Raw genomic sequence first — 19,690 nt, 5'->3', positions numbered from 1 at the left:
ACGCTACCCTGCCCTCCCTATGTGCAATTCATTCATTCCATTGCAAAGACAAACCTCAGCAAGTTATGTCTCAATCACATGCTTTTTCTAGGCATTCAGATACATAAAGTCGCTCCTGGCTAGGCCATTCTCTGGTGAAGAGGCATATATGGGAAGGTGTACACGCCCAAATTAATTCCCTGCAAGATAGCATTTATTTTAGTTCTTAATAGGTCTATCTCTTTCAGATGATGCCAAATAAATGACTATCATCTCATCTGCATCCAGTTATACCAAAGCTACAAAGAGCTCTTTAAGGTTATAATGCTAATATCGGAGATCTGAGTGAAGCTTGTGGTCTTAGATTGTATTCCAGCATTGCTGAAATTTTAAAGCTGCTAAAATTCGTTGAAGAGAATGCATTGGAAGAGTAAATTTGGCTACAAAGCAAAAACACCACACAGGGCCATGTGTAAAATATTGGCATGGTGTGTCTGGAAAGCATTTTTGCAAAGTCCCAAGCAGTTTTATATGTGTGGAAAGTAAGACTCGTATTAATTGATTTCTTACTTATATTTAATAACACAATACCAAAATATATCGAGCAACTTCTGTCTTCAAAACATCTTGGTAGTAGGATGTAGAAAATGATGTAAATACCTAAAACATGGATTGGGCAGGGACTGGCTTTCAAGGTAACAAGCCATGCTGTGTAGTCTGCTAACAGGAGCAGAAGCAGAAGCCAGACTAAAAAATCAGTATGAGCAGAGGGCTTCATGAGAACACAGAGCAACATGGCATGCCAGAGGAGAAAAAAACAGCCAGGGGAAGTTTTAAGGACATCTGCTGATGTTCCATCCTCTGGCTTGAAGTCCCCACAGCCCTTTTAGACAGTTTAGAGATGTGCAAGAGCAGTTAATGGAGACTGAGGTGAAACATTTTTCTCAAAAAAAGAGAATTTAGGAGTGTGGAAAACAAAAGTTGAAGGCATTTCAAAGCATTGCAGTAGAAGAAGAGTCCCAATAGTTGTGATCTGAAGATCAAAGAGGCCTGAACAGCCAAGCCTGTGCCTCCTGTGAGATCTCCTTTGTTATCTGAACATCACTTGTCATCTGCTTTTGGTCTTTGGCCGGACCTCGTGAAAATGCACTTTAAAGGAGAAGCCAGCCTCTTCCCCTTACATCAAGTATTAGGACTCTTAAAATATTTCACATTAACTGTGCCTGTAGCATGTAGCCTTCAAAGGCTTGTAGTTGGCAGAGTTCATTCACAAGAGCAATACTTTCTCAAATAAGTCCTTAAAATCAGTAGGTTTGCTCACGTAAACACGGCAAAGATTTCAGGATCAGATGTTAATTATTATTTTAGTTCTTAAGGATAAGGACCCAGGCAGCTCGAAATTCATTCTCATTCCTACTATTTCAAACATATTTGGAAAATACTGCTACTAACCCCCCTAAGCAGACAGAGATACAAGAGAAACATCACTTACTGTCTTTCTGAAAACTAAAATGGTTGTATTCCTCTTAGAAATGCAAACCAAATGAAATTATTCTACAATTTCAGGGAATTACTACATCTGTTTAATATCTCAATCAAAATTTCTGCTGGGTTCAAGTTGAATTAGAATATTCATCTTATTTACCAGTTGGAAAACCCCAGGGAAAAAAGCAGGATCGAGAGAGCCTGGCATACTTCTGAAATCCAAAGCTAAGTCTCTGAATTCTTAAAAGTTAGTACTCATTTTATTTAACTTCTCTGCTTCTGATGTCTTTATCCACAAAATACCAGTGTTAACTCTCTGCATCCCCCCTAACTATTCAAGGGGTGCAGTAAAGCCAGTTGCATTTGATTTGATATTCTTAGCCTTGATTTTTGTCCAAATCCCAGAAGCACACAGCTCCTCGCAGAGGAGAGGCATATTCAAAGGTAGCAGAACTTTTGGGGACTGTTTTGTTTTGTAGATGCTGTGTGACAAGTCATACTGAAAACACATTAAAACAGGCTTAAGACTGCTATAACTTTCTAGGTATTATCAAAACACTAGGTACCTAGGTTCTAGGTATTATCAAAATCAGGTCACAAAAGCTCCCATGCCAGCTGTGATCAATGAGTGCTGTAAAAGTCATTATACTAAAACTGCTGTGCCAGAAACATGCTCCCACTGGGCTTTTCATCCCAGGTCAGGGCACAGATCTTGCTTACTTTTAATCTACATTACCCTCTGCAGCAGGTGCATGTTTTGCTGGGCGTGAAATCATAAAGGGTGTTAAGAGGCAGATTTATCTGTTTCCACTCATGTCTAAGAAAGGCAATTATCTCTCTACAGTGGAGAAAAATACAGAACTGATTCTATATGGCAACACTTTGCTGTGAAGCCACTGACCTCATTTTGTGCAATCAACAACAGAAACCTGGAACTGACCACATAATATCGGGATTACAAATGATCTAGAGAAGATAGCAAGAGAGCAGAGTTCCCCCCACCCCAAATTCCATAATAAGGAGTAATTTGGGGTACCTGTGAGCTACAGAAACAAACTGGAAGAAGCAACTTCTGTGCCACGTCCCCACAGCCGGAGTACGGTGTGGATGACGGAGCAATGTCTCTTGAAAGCACTTCTGCTATCTCTAAGGATGCAGGTTCTAGTCCAGTAGGGCTTACTTAAATGGCAAGTATATATTATTTAAGAACAAGAGGATGGATTTAGACCCATTTATTCACTGTGACTATTCAAATACTTTAAATTAAGTTGGTGTTTAAACCAAACTAAAGTTCATAGCTCTTGTTCATGCCCCAGGCTGTTGCTTTGTACTGGCAACAAGCACGTATACTTGGTACGCTGTTATCTAATGACAGCATGAACAGGGGAAAAAAACAAGTTCACCAGAGAAAATCACAAACAAACGCTAGCTAGAGGTTACATTTCCTTTTACTACATGCTTATATCATGTATAATAAAAGATGACCCACAGCCACAACCATACTGTCACATTGATTTGTGTATTGGTCAGTCACCAACAGGCAAACACTGTGTTATTTTTACAGGGTAACAGATGTCATTCCTACAAATTTTCCAGCAGAGAAAAGGATAATTGTCTCACTAAAAATATCTCGCTGCCACACTTCTTTATGGTATTCTTTGCAGAATTTAAAGAAGGTCGTTGTACCTATTTGGTGAATTTTCTGTATTTTTGATAGACTTTAACAACAAAGGCTAAATTTTCACTTAACAAGTCAGCCTCGTTTGCCTTGATTAAAATTCTATACGATCCCTTTGGTTTTGTTGGGACTGTACAACCTGAAAACTGACACATAATTTGAACGTCTCAATTCCTTTGAGAAAATATCCTTTTCTTCCCATTTTGTGTTGAACTGGCCTTCCAAGCAAATGGAAAATCCAGTTCTATAACTGAGCACTAACTTTTTGGCAACCTTTTTGCTCAACTTCTAATCCTTCAGTAACATATATATATAGTATTCAATTTTTTGTATTCAATAGTATTACAGTGTTCAATTTTTCTTCATTCGCTTGTATATTTGTAATTTAAAACAAGAGTCATTATCTCCGTTTGAGGCATCATTTGTGGGCAGTTAGACCTCCTCATTTCTCCTCTCAGTGGTGACAGATTGATTGGCAGCATTCTCCTCACCCTAACTATTTTAGCAAAGTATTAGCACAATTTTATTGCTAATAGGCACTCCATAGTAACAAATCTGGAATTAGATTCTCTGAAAAAACACATGAATATCTATTCCTTTTGTGTCACTGCAATTCAAAACAACAAAATCTATATCAGTATTTTGTACCCTAAACTTAGTGAAGATTGATTGTTTGCAAGAACCAAACAGATCAATAATGTCACATAATTTGAGGTCTTCTCAACATCCTAACCTTTTGAATTCATTGTGATTCTGACCTGTTTTGTTCTTTTTCTGAAACAGAAAATTCTCTTCATTGTATTATCCATTTATATGCTATTTCTTCTCAAGTAATGTATCTCTAACTACTGTCTCATGCCGTGTGCCAGCCTGTTCTTACAGTCCTCAAGGAACACTGCACATTTCTCTTTGTGCCTCTAATAAATTAGGAAAACCATAATGAAATGCTATCAACAAGCATTTCCTGTGCCTTGGTTCAGCTGGCAGCCAAATAATCCACAGCTGTTATCAAAAACATTATTGGGATTTCACTTATCCACTGCACAATATCCAGATGATTAGCCACATGTGTAATGTGGTCACAGCTACAGAAAGTGCACACCAAGAAGGCTGTGCCACTGTGTGGCATCTGAGGAGCTTATAAAAAAGAGATAGTAGAAACAGTTTTGATAAGGAAAGGTGATTAGAAGGAGTTTAGGATCAGTCAGCACCCAGAGCACTTGGCAACTGGTTGCCTTTGCTGTAACTGTCTCTGTAGGCCACAGGAACTAACTTAAATTAATGTTTGGGCAAATGGAGCAAGGTCTATACATGGGAATGCACTTACTGCAGTCAAGAAAAGAAAGGAAACCACTTCTCTTGGAAAGGAAAGGGACCCATACCAGCAGTCTCAGACCACGGCATGCTTGTGCTTGGGCTGACGATGCAAACACCACCAGAACAGTGTCTCAGAGGGATCCAGAGGGTCAGTGTCTGATCTCTGGTATGTCACCATAATCACAGAACTACTTCACTGATATCCAGCACCATAGGAAATCAAGGATCAGCTACTGGGTATCTCCAGAACTGCAAAGAAATTTTAGCAATTGATTTGGAAGAAGAGAAAAAAAGGTTCTGTACAAGAAGTGGAGACTGAGGGAAAGCAAGAGGCAGGGCTCTGTTTTTTAAATCTTTTAACAATTCAATGCATTTTCTCTAAGACTGAAAATTAAATCATTGTGAGATGAGCCTGAAAGGGCCTTAATCTATAAGCTTGTTCTTGCTGCATAGAGAATGATTGTAACAGACATCCAAAGATGCAGCTGTGTAAAAGGCCAGCTGTCCTCTGTCCCCCATGCTGGAAAGGGCCCCTAGGAGCTGGAACAACTTCACAGCAAGGTGACATCAGGAACGGATAGCATATTCATGCCATAGGGACTCGCATTTTAGGAGCTCTGGTAACTCAAACTCAAGCCAGTTGTAATAGGTTCATGTGCTGCAGGCAAGCCACACGGTTAATATGTAAATCTCTCCCACAAACACAGAGAGAGAGAGTGCTGGGATTAGAATCTGATTTTCCAGCTCCCAAACCAAAGGTCTGTGAACCAGCTAAGCCAAAGAATTACTCCTTTGCAAATACTGTGACCTCTGGTTTGCAATATAAGGTAGCCATAAATAAAGCGTGATGGCAATGTCCACTACGGTAATAGATGGATGGCTGTAAAATAAAGCTGCCAATTAATGTTCCACAAACTGATTATCTGTCTCAGTTGTTTCATAATAATGATTCTTTATTAAAAGATTTGTTTCCAAATTACACTTTTGAGACCCTTATTCTGCTGACGATGCCAAAAGGGAATTTTGACAGTGGCTTTTCGATTTATGCCTTTCTGACGCGGTGGAGGTAAAGTGGATGCTCTTTTGGTCACAAATGCAGCTTCAGAATCAACTTAGGCTACAGGTATTAACATAGAGCCTGTGTGCCAGATCTAGCCCCTAGGAGAACGTTAATCCAATCTGCCAACTGCTGCTGCTCTCTAATACAGATCTGCCCTGCCAAGCAATTACAAAAGCCTTCCTTTGCTCCCAAGCCACCTGTCCCTCACAGCACTGAGCTGGCACCAGCAGAAAGAGTGAGTGAGTGCAGTCATGGACTTAAAGGACTACTGTTCCATTTTTTACGGGTAAATAAAATGGCAGCTACAAAACCCTCTCTAACTTTGTGGTGGCAGCATTTGTGCTTCCAGTGTCATTCTGTCCCAGGTTGCTGGGGAGCATCTGGAAGCAAGTTATTAAGAACCACTAGTGAGGGTTATGCATAATGAACTCATTTTGTTGTTCATTTTTTTGTTTGTTTGTTTTTTGTTTTTTTTAACTTATATCAGTATTCACATTACATGGTGTAAACTCTCGACTTCCCCTCCCACTGCACACCAGGCTTCGTATGAAACTGGACTCAAATTTTCCAAGTACAACACCTGCCTGTTTCAAAGTCCTGTTCAGAAACTTGGAAACAAGAATGAAATTATTCAGCACAAGGTTAATGTTGTCATTATAACATATTATACAGTATATCTAAGGAAAAGAAACAAAAGAGAATGAAAAATACTTTGCATTGTAGTGAAATAAGGTTAAGAGTACATAGTTTATGGGTAAAGAAAAGTTTCAGAAGGAGATAATGCTTGTTCCAAAGCCAGGAAATGCAGAAAACATTCAAACACATGCAAACACTCCAAACATACAACTGTGATTGTCTTATAAAGTCTGTGGTCCAGTATTAAGTCCAAATTACTTTAAAGACCTGTCGCATTTTTTCCTTCGTGTGATCACTTTTTAATTCATTTTAACTAATTAGAAGATTTGTTTCTAAAATTCTCAGAATGCTGATTCTGTCCTTACAAGTGCTGAAAATCTGGGAGGAAACAATGAATTATACATGCTATAGAAGAAAATGAATGTATACTTTAATCAGAATGAAGGAAACAAAATAAACTTAAACTTTACCTACAGGTTCATGATAGGAATCCTTTAAGGAACACAAAACCAGCCATTTTGGGTCTGACCAGAGGGCCATCCAGCTCACTAGCCTGTCTCTGATAGTAACCCTAATCAGATTCATAGAGAAGATTAGTGTTAGCATATATATAGTGATCCCTCCCCGCAGTACTTGTCCAGGCTCTCTGGTTTGCAGCCCAGAGCTGCTGCCTTTGTCCATTGTCTTCCTTGATGGACGTCTTTCCCATTGACTTCCCACCCATTCTTTATGACCATTGAACTTCTGGTGCCTACAACATCATGTATTGACAACCCCTTCCCAGACAACGGCACCAAAAGCATGCTTAGGACATGATTCCTCTGAGCAGTCTTTGGTGTCTATTTTAGCCTCAGGTTTGCACCCTGGGCTGCACTGATTATAGAGGCAGCCCATAGTAGCTAACCCAGATGTAGAGTTTACATAGTTGACATCTGTGTTTCCTCAATTGACTGTCACTTTTGTTGATTTTGTTGGTAGAGGTCTAAGTGCTGAAGTGCATAAGAAACCAGTGCTTAATAACTTAAGCGGTGAGGTTACAAAACTTATTATCAACAAATTATCTATGCATATATTATATATGCTTCTTTAAATAAAACATTTTTCTTTCAGATGGGCAGACAGAATGTGGGGGGATTCTGAAAAACTCTGTTCTGTGGTATTTCCAATCCAAATGTTGTAGCTTTGTAGCAATTATGTGAGAACTAAGCCATGTAAGTGGGCTGAATGCTTAGTCTATCTAATTAATTTATTCACTTTTAAATAATTCACTTTGGTGGCAGAAATTAGCAACTATAGAAGAAGTACAACATATGTTCTTTCTATTAAAATTTATTCTTAACATATCAAAATTGCTTTTGCACTATAGCAATTGAGAGGGCAAATAATACAAAGAGGTTAGCACTGTCGCTGAAGTCTTTTATGGTGGTCATAGGCTCAGGGCAGTCTTAGAAGGCTCAAAGACAAGAATCCAAGACAGGAAACATGAGACCTTCAAAAGGCATGAGAGAAGAAAAGTTAAAGAGCACTGAAGTGGATGTGAAAGAAGAATAAGACTATTCAGATATATGCTAGGGACCTTGGTCCAAAAATGCTCTCTTTACTCAGTGAAAGATTCGTTTTCCAATTCCGTATGAGATCAGAAGACTCTGAGCTGTATCTTGATGTACACATGGACCAAATTCACTAGAACTGACCTTTTCCGAGATAAGGAAAAATCAACTGAAACCACATGCAAGGCCTCTGACAACTGAGCATTTTGTGGACCATCCTTGTGACACTGCAGACTATCTTCGTGGAGGTAAACGGGCTGTGGTGATGGTGGGCACCTCTTCAGTAAGTGGGGTGAAACAAATGGGGCAGGAAGAAGCTCAGAGCATCTCCTATTCCTTGCCTGGTGCACATGCCCTCGCACCAACAGCATCACTCCACAGGTACTCGTCCACGCTTGAACCTAAAAGTCTGAGGGCTCATGATTTTAAAGCCTACACTAAAGCTCTGTGATTTGTTTCCTTTTTCAGGAAAGTGTTTTTTTCTGAGCAGGGAATGGAAGAAAAAAAAATAGAAGATCCCACTCTCAAATCTGGGTCATTAGCTGCCAAAGGAGGAATGTTAATTATTGGTTTTAACACAATCACTGATAAAGACACAGTTTTGCAGCCAGTTAGAGAGATAAAAGACATTTGTTCAGGGTAAAGGCAGAGCCACACTTTCCTTGGATTTAGGCATGTGGCTCAGCTAAAAGGGACAACATTTGCCTCATAAGATTTGCATTTCTGAATATAGAAACTTCTTTGAGGTGCTCTGCATAGTAAGATCTGGTTTTCCAGAAGGGGGCACTAGATATACTTTTTAATATTTTTGTGATTAAAAAGAAATAAATAAGAGAGTCTGGGAATCAGAAGAATTTGATTACAAACCTCTGCAGGCTGGGACTACTTCCTATGTCTCTGCATAGACGCCACAATTAATTTCTTTCTGATTTTTGCTCTCGAACGCCTTTTAAACCAATGCTGTTTTCACATTTTGAACCCTACCCTTAACATATTTCTTTCCTTAACATTTCAAAACAAATATCTGTACCTGTCACAATGCAACACAAAATGGGATTTTTATATTGTTTCTAAAAGCTTAGGAAGTCAAATTATGGTAAACAGAAACATTCCTCTAACATAGCCCTGAAGCTCCTGGAGGCTGCAAGGAACCTACTTCTTTATTAAGTTCTGAAAGCTTTTTTTTTCCAATATTTTTTATATAGCCATATTTTTTTCATTCCTGCTAAAGCATAGAAGGTTCCCCTGCATTTCACTAAACTGTGTTCTCAAACTAGCGCAAGAAAGAAAATTGCAATCATTTTACTGCTGTCTAGCTGATTTTGACTATCTACGAGACCTTGTACAATTACTTTACCTATGTTTTATTTAAAAATAAATTGCAGGTTATTTTTAAGATATTTTGTGAATTTTGTTGGGACATTAATCTCCACCAGTCTGTCTGTTCAACTTAGATTGTCTATACACTCAGAAAAGGCAATAGAATGAAAAATGTTATATTACCCAAGCAAAAAAAAAAAAGTGTTATTTTTGTATTATAGTGTTTTGCTATGAGTCTTTCTATTTTCCCTTTTCTGTTTGATGAAAATCTGATTTGCTAAAGAAAATATTTATAGAGGAAGGCTGCTGGTAGCTGATAGCAATACATAATATACCTATGTACTCTTGCATGACAGGCTAATTATTTCTGACTCTTGGTATTACTCTGGTCTTCCCTGGAATTGTGGTTTTGCTTTTCAGCTTACTGATGTGTCTATGTCTGTGGATAAATGTAGGTTACAGTTTCTTGGCATCTGCTCTATGGGCAAGACTGTCCAGCTTAGTCTGAAATATTGTTTTGCACTCAGTCATATAAAGGTATAAAGGTGTAAAATTTAGTCCTAACTCCATTTCTACGTTACTCAAAGAGCAGCAAGAGTTTAATCCTGTTTTTTTTAATATAAAATAGTTAAAGCTTTAATAACATACAGGTTATCGCACAGCAGCTGAGTTCAGAACAGAATACTGTGTTGTTAATGCTCTCAGTTCTATGCAGTTAGCATTTTGCTGGGTTAATGACGCTAAAAAACGCCCCCCCGAATGGAAACTCAGTAAGAAATGGAGATTTGGTGCATATTTCCTTAAACCACTGCAATATATTGAGCATTAGAAGAACGCATTAGGAACACATTAGAAAAATGGGAACATAGGCACTGAGGATTTTACAAAGACCTGTTGGATAGAATTTTGGCTATCTGTTCAGGCCAACATATCACATAATGTTTTAAGAGTGCATCTAGCTCAACATTTCATAACCAACAACTTCCTGCTGAAAATACGGCCCAGCAATGGGGAGCAACACAGCTTAAAAACCGGGGTGCCAGGGTGGCTTTACCACTTGCTCCAGGGAAAAGCTGCAGGCCACGACCACCACGTTGGCTGCACGTGGTAAACGCAGCATCCGTTCCCTACCAGCCCCTCCAGCGCTGAGATGACCCCGCTCCCAGCGTGCCTGTTGAGGACATGATGCTGGCTTAAGCACTCCAATACTTGCATTTTAGGGGTACAAGCACCTTTTTTCCCCCCTGTGGCTGACATTCTGGAGAGATAATAAACACAGGACCACCCATTCCCTTCTTGTTTGCTCAGATTAAGTGCTTTATTAAAAAAAAAAAAAAAAGGCAGATTTGCAATCTGGCATTTCACTCCAAATTTCTGCTATTGGCTCTACCTACCACTACCAATTTACAATGATAAGCTCTCAATTTATATCAGGAGCCCCTCATCCCCACACCCCAAGAAACTAAACTACCAAAATGCCACTGCAGTTCATGAATTTAAGTGCCTGACCCCACTCTGCCTCCTTGTTTAAGGCAGAAAATCTTCTGAACTTAAACTAATCTGTGCAGAAGGATTGTTTTTAAGGGCAAAGAACCATTTAGGGACAAATTTTCTATTGCAGTTTTGCGGGGACTTAAAATGAACAATGAGGCTCCTCCAGAACAAATAAAGAATAGGGTTGGCTTCCCTTCTTCCCTTGTTAGTCCAAAATTGGTCCCGACAATTACTAACATGAAATGTTTTAGCTACTCTGTAGTTTCTCCTTCAAAAAGAAGCTATAGCATTAAACTTGCCACTAATTCTTGCTCCACAGTCTTGTGCCTGTGTCCCCAAATTTCTGTTCTAAGCACAACATCTATCAGAAATTGGACAAGGGATCCAAAGTAAAACTCTGTATGTTCATGTGTCTGACTGAGATATTGGTACCTCTGCCTCAACAGTGATTAATTGGTAGTAAAATCTCCCAGTTCTTCAGATTTTGTTTATTACCAGGTTTGGTTTATTTAATCCAAGGTGCCTGTGAAGCCCTGGTGTCCTAGGGGAGTTGCACACATCCAGTCTGACAGTGCAGAGAAATAAATGGAAGTGCAAAAGTGTTTTGCAATCAACCTTCTCTCATGCTTTTTAAAATCCTCTTTTGTCTACCTTGTTGCTCTACAGCCCACATTGAAAAAGCAGATTAGGAATTTTTTTTCAGGGTGATTTTGAGATTAGAATAGACAGGCACTCTTTCACAAAGGATATTTTAAGTAGACCAGATTCATAACTGAAAAAAAAAAAAAAAAAAAGCATCTCATTTTAAAAATTATATTTCAATAAATGATTGCCTCTAAATTTTCTCAAATAACAGCTGCTGCTTCAGCTTCAAATCCAAAGTAAACTATCACCCTGAAAATTAACCTCATTTATGTTCTCAATACTTTCTTGTTAATACAATACTTCTGGACATATAAGCCTTAGTTTTGTTATGTAAATGTAGTTGGAGCACTTCTGTTCTCCTTATCACTATGAACAGAATAAAGAGCACATTTTTAAACAAGGCTATTTACTCTACGGGATGCAGGAATAATATCACTCAAAACAGTTCATAAGAATATGGAAAAAGAAGCAGAGAAAAGAAGGCCTACACTTTCAGCCCTGGTTCCCTAGAATTAGCTGGCTAAAATCCTGCATAGGCACGTACATAAAAATGGTGCAATTTTCAGAAGTTGTGAACATTTCTTAGAACTACTGCTCTACATCTTATAATCGTAACTATCAGGATTATGTGCCCAAAATTGGTTACCCAAAAGCGCGCAAGACCGATTGAATTTTTTCAGGAATTATGGCTCTAACAGGTCTCTGTCTCTGCCTTTTGTAGAATGGAGACTGCAGTGAGCACCCTTTGCAAGGTACGCTTCCACTGAGATAATAAATATTAGCTGACTAGCATTAGTGATATCTGTTCTATAAGAAGCAACTGAAGATGCTATTTTCCTGAAAAAGATGCAAGATTTAGCAAATCATAACAGCTTTGATGAGTGGCTGGTCTATATTATTCCATTAATTCACTAAGAACTTGACTTCTACTCATCAAAGAAGTGCTGGATGACTACTGTCCTCCCGAATCAAGAAAAGAGAAAATATTTTGCCTAAAGATTAATGCACGCATGCTCCTGGACATAAAGATAGAAAAATATTATAACTATTATAAAATTTGCATTCTTAGGGCTATGTTTTTTCATTTTTATGTAAGAAATGAAGCTACAGTTATTTATCCTTATAACGTGTAACTAATTCTCATGGCTAAATGAGGTTATAGTGGTTAAGGTTTGAAAATGTGAATAATTTAAAAAACTGATTTTAGCAGCTAGCCTTTGATAATAGACAATATTCCCATATATTTTGCAGCTTTATAATAGAGAAGGAATACATCTGGTTTATGAGCAACAAAGATTCTGCGTTCATATTAATATAAGGGAATGAAAATTAAAAGCATAAGCTTTTCCCTTTAAAATGTTCATTCTGCTAGGAAATTCTACCTGTTTACTACAAATTCCCTACTATACCAAAAGTTAAAACAAATTGCTAAAACACACAATTGATTTTATAGGACAGATATTTTAACTGTGCTCACTTTATGCAGTGTCACCAGTATGCATTCTCACTGTTCCTGAGTGCAACATTGGGTGGAAATGAAAAAAAAAAAAAGAATTGAAATATAGTTATTGCCACAGAAAGAAAACAAGTTTATGCAAACCTATTTTTAGCACTGGTAAATCTATTTCAATTAAGTAATAAATATCATAGCTACAATATTAGCAGTATTACTGATGATAGCTATGACAGTGTCTAATTTTCAGAGGCATATTTATCATAATAATAGTGCTCACCTAACTCAAAAGGATGTTGTGAGGATTCATGAATATTTATATCCATTAGTGTTTTGGAGATAACAAGCATTACATTATTTTAGTTTTTACATGACTAATTAAAGCAGTATGAGGTGGTAATCGGAGCTATAAGCACAAAACCTATTTGTTCAACATAACAACTAGACTTGGACAAATAGTAAAAACAAATAATAATAATATGCTGCATCCTATAAATTTTGCTTTTCACTTCATCCATGCTCTAAAGAGAAAGTCCAGCATTTGGACCGCTTCTGAGGTCTCTTTTGATCCCACCTCTCTCAGATCCTCTGCCCTGCTCTCATCCTTCAGTTACTCTCATGTAATGAGAACGCAATTTCCTTACCCCAAGCAGAGACCTGGTTCAAGAAACAACAACTCAGTCATCACTTAAGCCCCTGCCAGAGTTTCAGCCTAGGCAGGCTGAATCTAGCTCAGGAATTACTATTGCAAAAGTCACAACTGAACTCACAAGCTCGCTGTCTTAAGCAACGACCTAAACCTAAACAGCAGCGACAGTTTCTAAATGATTGTGAGATCTATGGCAATGGACGGGGCAAAAAGAAATACTCAACTCGCCGCATAAATTATTCTAAAAAAAAATAGCTGGACCTGCTCCAGTTACGATGATGATTGATTCTTTGCAGTTTTCAGCAGAATAAAAATGCATTCCTTTAACTGCAAAATAGATAAAAATGTCTGTCTTACCAGCTATAAAAGTTTCTAAGCCCTAATTGTTGTTCAGAAGACTTCAGCAGTTTGGTCCGTATTAATCAGCCTGGATTTCCTCTATGTAATTGCTCTTAACTAGCTCACATACAGTAATGGACTGGTAAATTGGAAGTGAAGAACAAATAGCTTTAAGAAGAATCTGGGACTTTTTATTTCCTTACTGCTGCATTACAATGACAGCTATTCCTAATAAAGGCAATTAAATAGTCTCTATTTAATCTCTCACCATGTCACTCAAGAAAATCACTTTTCTTCTCATTTACTTTCCTCTATTTCTTTTATTACCAATTACACCAACTCCACTGTTTAACTCAGACTCCCACAAAAATTTATACGAGCCCATGGGGCTCTAGCTAATGCTTGTTATTCTAATCCCATCACTCTCCAAGTCACAGACACTCTATGGAGTTTTTATAGAATACCTGTTGCTTGGCTATTTAAGGAATCCCACTTACGAGACTGTGGAGGCTCACCAACACCATTTGAACCCAAACCCACCAGAGCGCGGCCAGCTCGACTCTGCTCGGCTCAGCCAGGGCTGCAAAGGTCGGCTCCCGTGGAGCTGGTCAGAGCAACATTGGAGGTGGCTGCACGCTGGACAAGAAGGGGCTTCCTCCTAACACCACGGCCCAGAGACAGCCTAGACCCTCTGCTGAAATGCTGTGCTAGATTCTACATTTGCCCACGTGTTTTAGGGCTACCAAACTGTGCCAGAGCCCTGCGCCCATTTCAGAGAAGGGTGATGTCAAATCAGTTTCCCTATGAGAGTATTTATTCCCAAATGCTTGCCTAGAACTTCATGCTGTAATTTCAGTTGAAGATTGGACCTTGTTCTGGTGTAAAGAAACAAAATTAAATGAACAAAACACAAAAAGATTGCAAGAACGTTCTAAAGACAAAAAAGCCTGGAGTCTTCCCGAAGACTTTTCTCAAAAAAGAACAAATCTTTGTTCAAAGTTGGAAAAGATCCCTAATAGCACAAAGCTTAGGCAGAATATGGTACCCAAAAAATTAAGGTTCTGCAAATATAAGCAATACAAAAATAAGTTTAGAATGAAAACCGACAGCCTGACTAGCCACAGCACACAGACAACAGTCTCAGCACTGCCTGCCAAGCTTTCTAGGAGAAATGTGTTTCAACAAACACTTTAATTCATCATCCTCTAAGATGACGAAGTGATACAACACCAAAACACACATTAGTTTCTTCAATATCTTAGCAAAATGTGTGTCTGCCAGTTCAGAGTTATGCTATTCCAATGCTGGTGTCAGTGCCATTAACCAGAACCAACACTGAGCAGAAATTCTTCTTTGCAAATAAAAGAAAAATGTTAGAAGGAAAACTATTACTGGCAGAAAATGACTTTGTAGTACTTTTCTTAAAAATATTTCACCTCATTGTAATAACACACTGTGCCTGTCTATTTTGTTTTTTGTTCCAAGCTGGAATTAAAAATAGAGGCTGAATGCATTTATATTAGAATTCAGATACACTATTAATTCATTTGATGCATACTAAGATGTTATACACACATACAAATATAGCACATGTACTGTGTAAAAATAACAGAAATGTATACTCACAAACATTTAAAAGGTAGTGCATCACATTTTAATGGTAAAAAGTAAACAATAGCACTTACTTTTTGACATCTATAAAATAAGCACAGGACAGTTTCAATAGGTGTCTGTTTTCAAAGGATTTGCAGAATTAAAATTTAAGAAAACCTCCTTTGCCAGTATATTTCCTGAAATTCTCTTTTGACTTTGCAACAAGGACAACTGCCCAAGGCTTTGCTAATCAATTTCTTGCATTGCAGAAAACAGCACAATTTGACGTTTATCCAAGAATATAGTTTGAAATACTGAATATGTGAGATGCTAACTAACACGCACAATTATTTGTAGCCACAGTCTGCATGCAAAGTGACAAGAAAGCTGAATAAGTAATTTAAAGTTATTGCAACTTTAATAATCTAAAAGCCACAAAACATAGCTGAAGGTTACAATATTCAAGAGTGAAACTTGCACTCCCTATCAATATGCCTCTTAAAAAAAAAAAAAAAAAAAGCTTCTTTATAGGCTTTATAAGTGTGATTCTTTAAGAAAAAGGCAGGGGGGAGGGGGCATGTTTTGTTGCATTTCTGAAAACTGTTTCAGGAACTCTTGCTATCATAACCTCAAATAGGAATACTTGAACAATTTACCATTACTTAGCTAAGCTCTCTTTCACCAAATATGCACCTAGTCATATTCTGACATGTTCCCAAAGACCAAAATTCCTGTATACCACCTTGAATTTTCCTTCCTGGAGCAACACATGATGTCAAGAAGGGAGCACCTGATTGTGTGGTGCTCTCTGCTTCTTCAGGCATGGATCTTAAGCACCACAAACAGAGATTTTTGCCAAAAATCCCAACCCCAAAATGAAACAACTGCTTTGGAGCCTGTGAAAAGCCTCCCAGAGACCTGCGAGCACTGAGATGTGCAGCGGTGAGGGGCACATGGAAGAGGCACGTCCCACCCACCCCTCTCCATGCCCTCTCCTCCTCCTCCCTTGCCCAAGCCGAGCATTCTTCTGCATGTTGAACATGACATCTGAGATGCCAAAGCCCCTGTAACTCTGCGTCTGGCAGATCTTCTGAGATCGTGCAGATCTTTTGGTGGAGAAAGGCTAAGGGTATAGAGGATGGTTTTTCCATTATGACTGCTTTTTAGGAATGAAAATTCTCTTATTCCTGGAAGAATTCAAGAAGTTCTCTTCCATCTTGTATAATTCATCTGGGCACAGTGTTGGCACCTTGGCAGCCAAAGTCCAATCTCCACTAAAAGAACTGAATTTTATGAAACATCTCTGACGCACAAAGCAGGGGTCCTTAAGGCCAAGGGTTGGCTTGCTTGGTGGTAATTAGGCAGTTTTCCTCATATTTAGATTTAACTTGACATTTCCACATCCGTCTCTGTTTAGAACTCTGCTGAGCTTTGGACCAGTGAAACTGCATCAGCAACAATTTCTCAGCAAAGCCGCTTTATGAATTCCCCCTAAAGTTTCTGATACAGTTTTGTTTGACCTTCTTCTAACACCAGGCATGGTTCTCCTGACTTATATACCACTGTGAGTCAGGAATAACTCCAAAGATGACAACAGAGAAATGAGATGAACAACACAGCCACAACCTCAACTACCTAAAGGACCAACAAATTTCCTTCGGTTAGCAGCTCAAACCTAATTTATTATATGAAAAAAGGACTTAAGTTCCTAGTGAGTGAATCATTTTCATTTTGAGGAATTGGTGCAATTATAAATTATGGAAAGAAAATATATGGGGCTTATAGCTTAACCTAGTAGTAGTACATAGCCATCAATCAAATATTTCGGGTCATATACCAGGACAATTTAAAAAGGAAATAAATATTACTCATGGCCAAGAACTGCATCCCATGTTCACATGTGTCTGACTGCTGTTTAGTCATCATTTAAAAATGACTCATTACACTTTTCTCTTTTTAAATTTGGTAGAAAAAAATAGCCATAATCTAAAACTTAGTAGTAGCCCAATGGTGATTTCTTGCAGATGATTAATACCTAAACCTCTGAAGAAAAGGATTTATAATGAAAGTGATAGCTCAGCCCTAACTGCAGCACTGGGAATGGTAACACCATAATTAATGTATTGTTTCAGTTTTGGGAGACACTGATAGTTGCTTTTTGTTCTTGCAAAGAAATTTATGGTGTGACTGAAAAAGGCACCATGAAAAAAATTACACAAAAGAGGAATAGAAATCCTTGTAGCAAAGACATGTCCTTACAATTCTCCTCCCAAAGCCTATAAAATTCTGGCAATGACAGTGTTTCTTCTATGGTGTAATTTATACCTTTCTCCTCTACTAGATGGCAGTATGACATACTTTCAGAATATGTAAGTGAGGGTTTTCTCTTTCGTTTCATAAGAATCAGTTAATTTAAAATATCATCTGTGCCATGAAAATTAAAAGAAAGTCCACCACTGTCTGTGTATTTTCAATCAAATCTATTTACTTACTGGTTCAACATTAAATGCAAAAAGTGCATATTCCCGGTCAGGTGAAACTTCATATCGAAGAGCCTTTAAGGAAACCTAGGAAAAAAGAAAATCATATGTTGAAATACTTTGTTTTTCAGTTTTGAAGCAATTAACATCTAGAACCAACTGTTACGACCATTCTTGTAAAGATGAAGAATACTGCCTGACTAAATATCTTGAAAAATAATACATTACATCTCTTTTCAAAAAATAGAAATGATATGTGGGCAAAAATGTGCTCCCATAAGAGGAAGTATAACTGCGTTGTGACCCAGACCAGGCAGCTATCTCAAGAAATCAGAATTTCACTTAGAAATCTACTGAAGAGGGGCTAGTAGAGCTGCTATGGGCAGGAGGTAGTGGTAGACCATGACAGATGACAGCTTTCTTATTTATGTCTCATTCCCCTTGGTCACTGGCCAAAGCAACTAAGATAACTCACAGTTAAGAAAATGACACCTCTGCTTGTCCCAATTAAGACAACATGGAAGAGGAGTCCATCCCATCTTCCACAGTCACAAAAGTTTTGGGATGCTGTGGTGATACAGCTTTCCAGTTCCACCCTGATGTGGACTCTTCAAAAAGCTGCACCACAAGTATTATTAATAAGAGATTCCAAAATGTCTCAGACTTGTCAGGAATTATCTTTTTCCTTCTCTGCTTGTCATTTATATAGTGCAGATGTCCCTTTGCCTTTCCACTGTGTTTTAGTATACAGTGCCAGCACATACATTATCAAGGTCAAAGACAGGTCCTACTACCACGCCATTCACCTGCTTCCTTTTCAATCTTTTCCTCTCACCTAACAAATTAGATGGAAGTCGTTGAGAGATTACCAAGGAGCGAGCTAGAAGGGGGAACCTGGGCTTCATGAAAATGCACCGCATCAAATTAAGGGAGTCCTCCACAAGGTCAGCGAGGCTGTAGGAGATGCATGAGGAATCACATGGGATATCCAAAAGCAGAGGGTACTGAAGAGTGAAAGCAGTTTAGGATGGATGGGTGCCAGGGGGAGTGTGAAAGCCAGTGGTGTCAGCATGAAGACAGATTTTATTTACTGATATATTAAGTTGGAGAAAGGACAACATGCCAGGTAGCAAAAGTTATTCTGACACAAGGCTAGGAAGGAAGAAAACAAAGGCAATGTGTCCAAATGAGGTGTAACAGAAGCTCTTGTACTGGGAGGTTTTTGATCAACGTGGAGGTGATGTTCTGCAGAATTATTTATTGAGAGGACAGAGGAGCAAGGGTTGAACAAGCAGCATGAAAAAAATAGGACTATCTTGTAATGCTGCCCTTTTCTTACGAATGGCAAAAATTAAAAAGGGGGAGAATAAACAGAGGCCTTGAAACCATGCCAAATGGAAGTGGTGGGAATTCAATAGACCTTAATATTAAAGGAATTCAGTCCATTCCTTCACTCATAGCATGGCCAGAACCCTCTTCATGGAGGAAAAACCAATATGAAGCAGGTATAAGAATGATCATAAGACTAGGGAAAATGAGATCAGCAGGTGCTAGTTCAAGCCAGCATATTATACTGACAAGGAAAAAATGTATGAAAATGATTTCTCGATGGTCCTGAGCAGGCTGAGAGAGACAGTACTCTAAAGTTATACCCAGGGAGGGAATATTTTGCGATAGTCATCTGCACGGGCCCTACTGGAGAAATGTTTCCGGAGAAATGTTAGTTTTGCACTCACTGATGGGTGAGACAGACGCTTCAAGTCATGGTCCTTTAGGTTGACCCAAAAGTGAAAAAAGCAAAACAGCAGAGTGGTAAAGAAAAAGAAAAGGGTGTTATGCTCAGGTAAAATAGAATTGCTTACATGATGTAGCAAAGGATGAAAGTTAAACGACAAAATATAGTGTTTAAGGCTAGGTCCAGTAATAACAATTCAGTGATGAATTCTTGGTCTCATTAGAAAAAAAATACTGCACTCTAGCTTTGTATGAGTCATAGATTCAGTTTTACTGCA

General features: G+C 38.4%; 1 protein-coding gene across 4 annotated transcripts in view; it reads right to left on the bottom strand.

Moving 5' to 3' along the window:
- The window catches only part of DPP6 (dipeptidyl peptidase like 6), a 582,220-nt gene that overhangs the window by 133,866 nt on the left and 428,664 nt on the right, over nucleotides 1-19,690 (bottom strand). For all 4 annotated transcript variants that reach the window (XM_064505741.1, XM_064505742.1, XM_026097080.2 and 1 more), the window contains exon 5: nucleotides 17,691-17,765. In XM_064505741.1, coding sequence (XP_064361811.1) covers nucleotides 17,691-17,765 — 75 coding nt within the window. The remainder of the gene's footprint in view (nucleotides 1-17,690; nucleotides 17,766-19,690) is intronic.

Source organism: Dromaius novaehollandiae, chromosome 2, assembly GCF_036370855.1.
Source record: "Dromaius novaehollandiae isolate bDroNov1 chromosome 2, bDroNov1.hap1, whole genome shotgun sequence".
Classification (NCBI taxonomy): Eukaryota; Metazoa; Chordata; class Aves; order Casuariiformes; family Dromaiidae; genus Dromaius; species Dromaius novaehollandiae.
The sequence above is the reverse complement of the archived record's forward strand: the minus strand, read 5'-3'. Positions and strand labels throughout refer to the sequence as shown.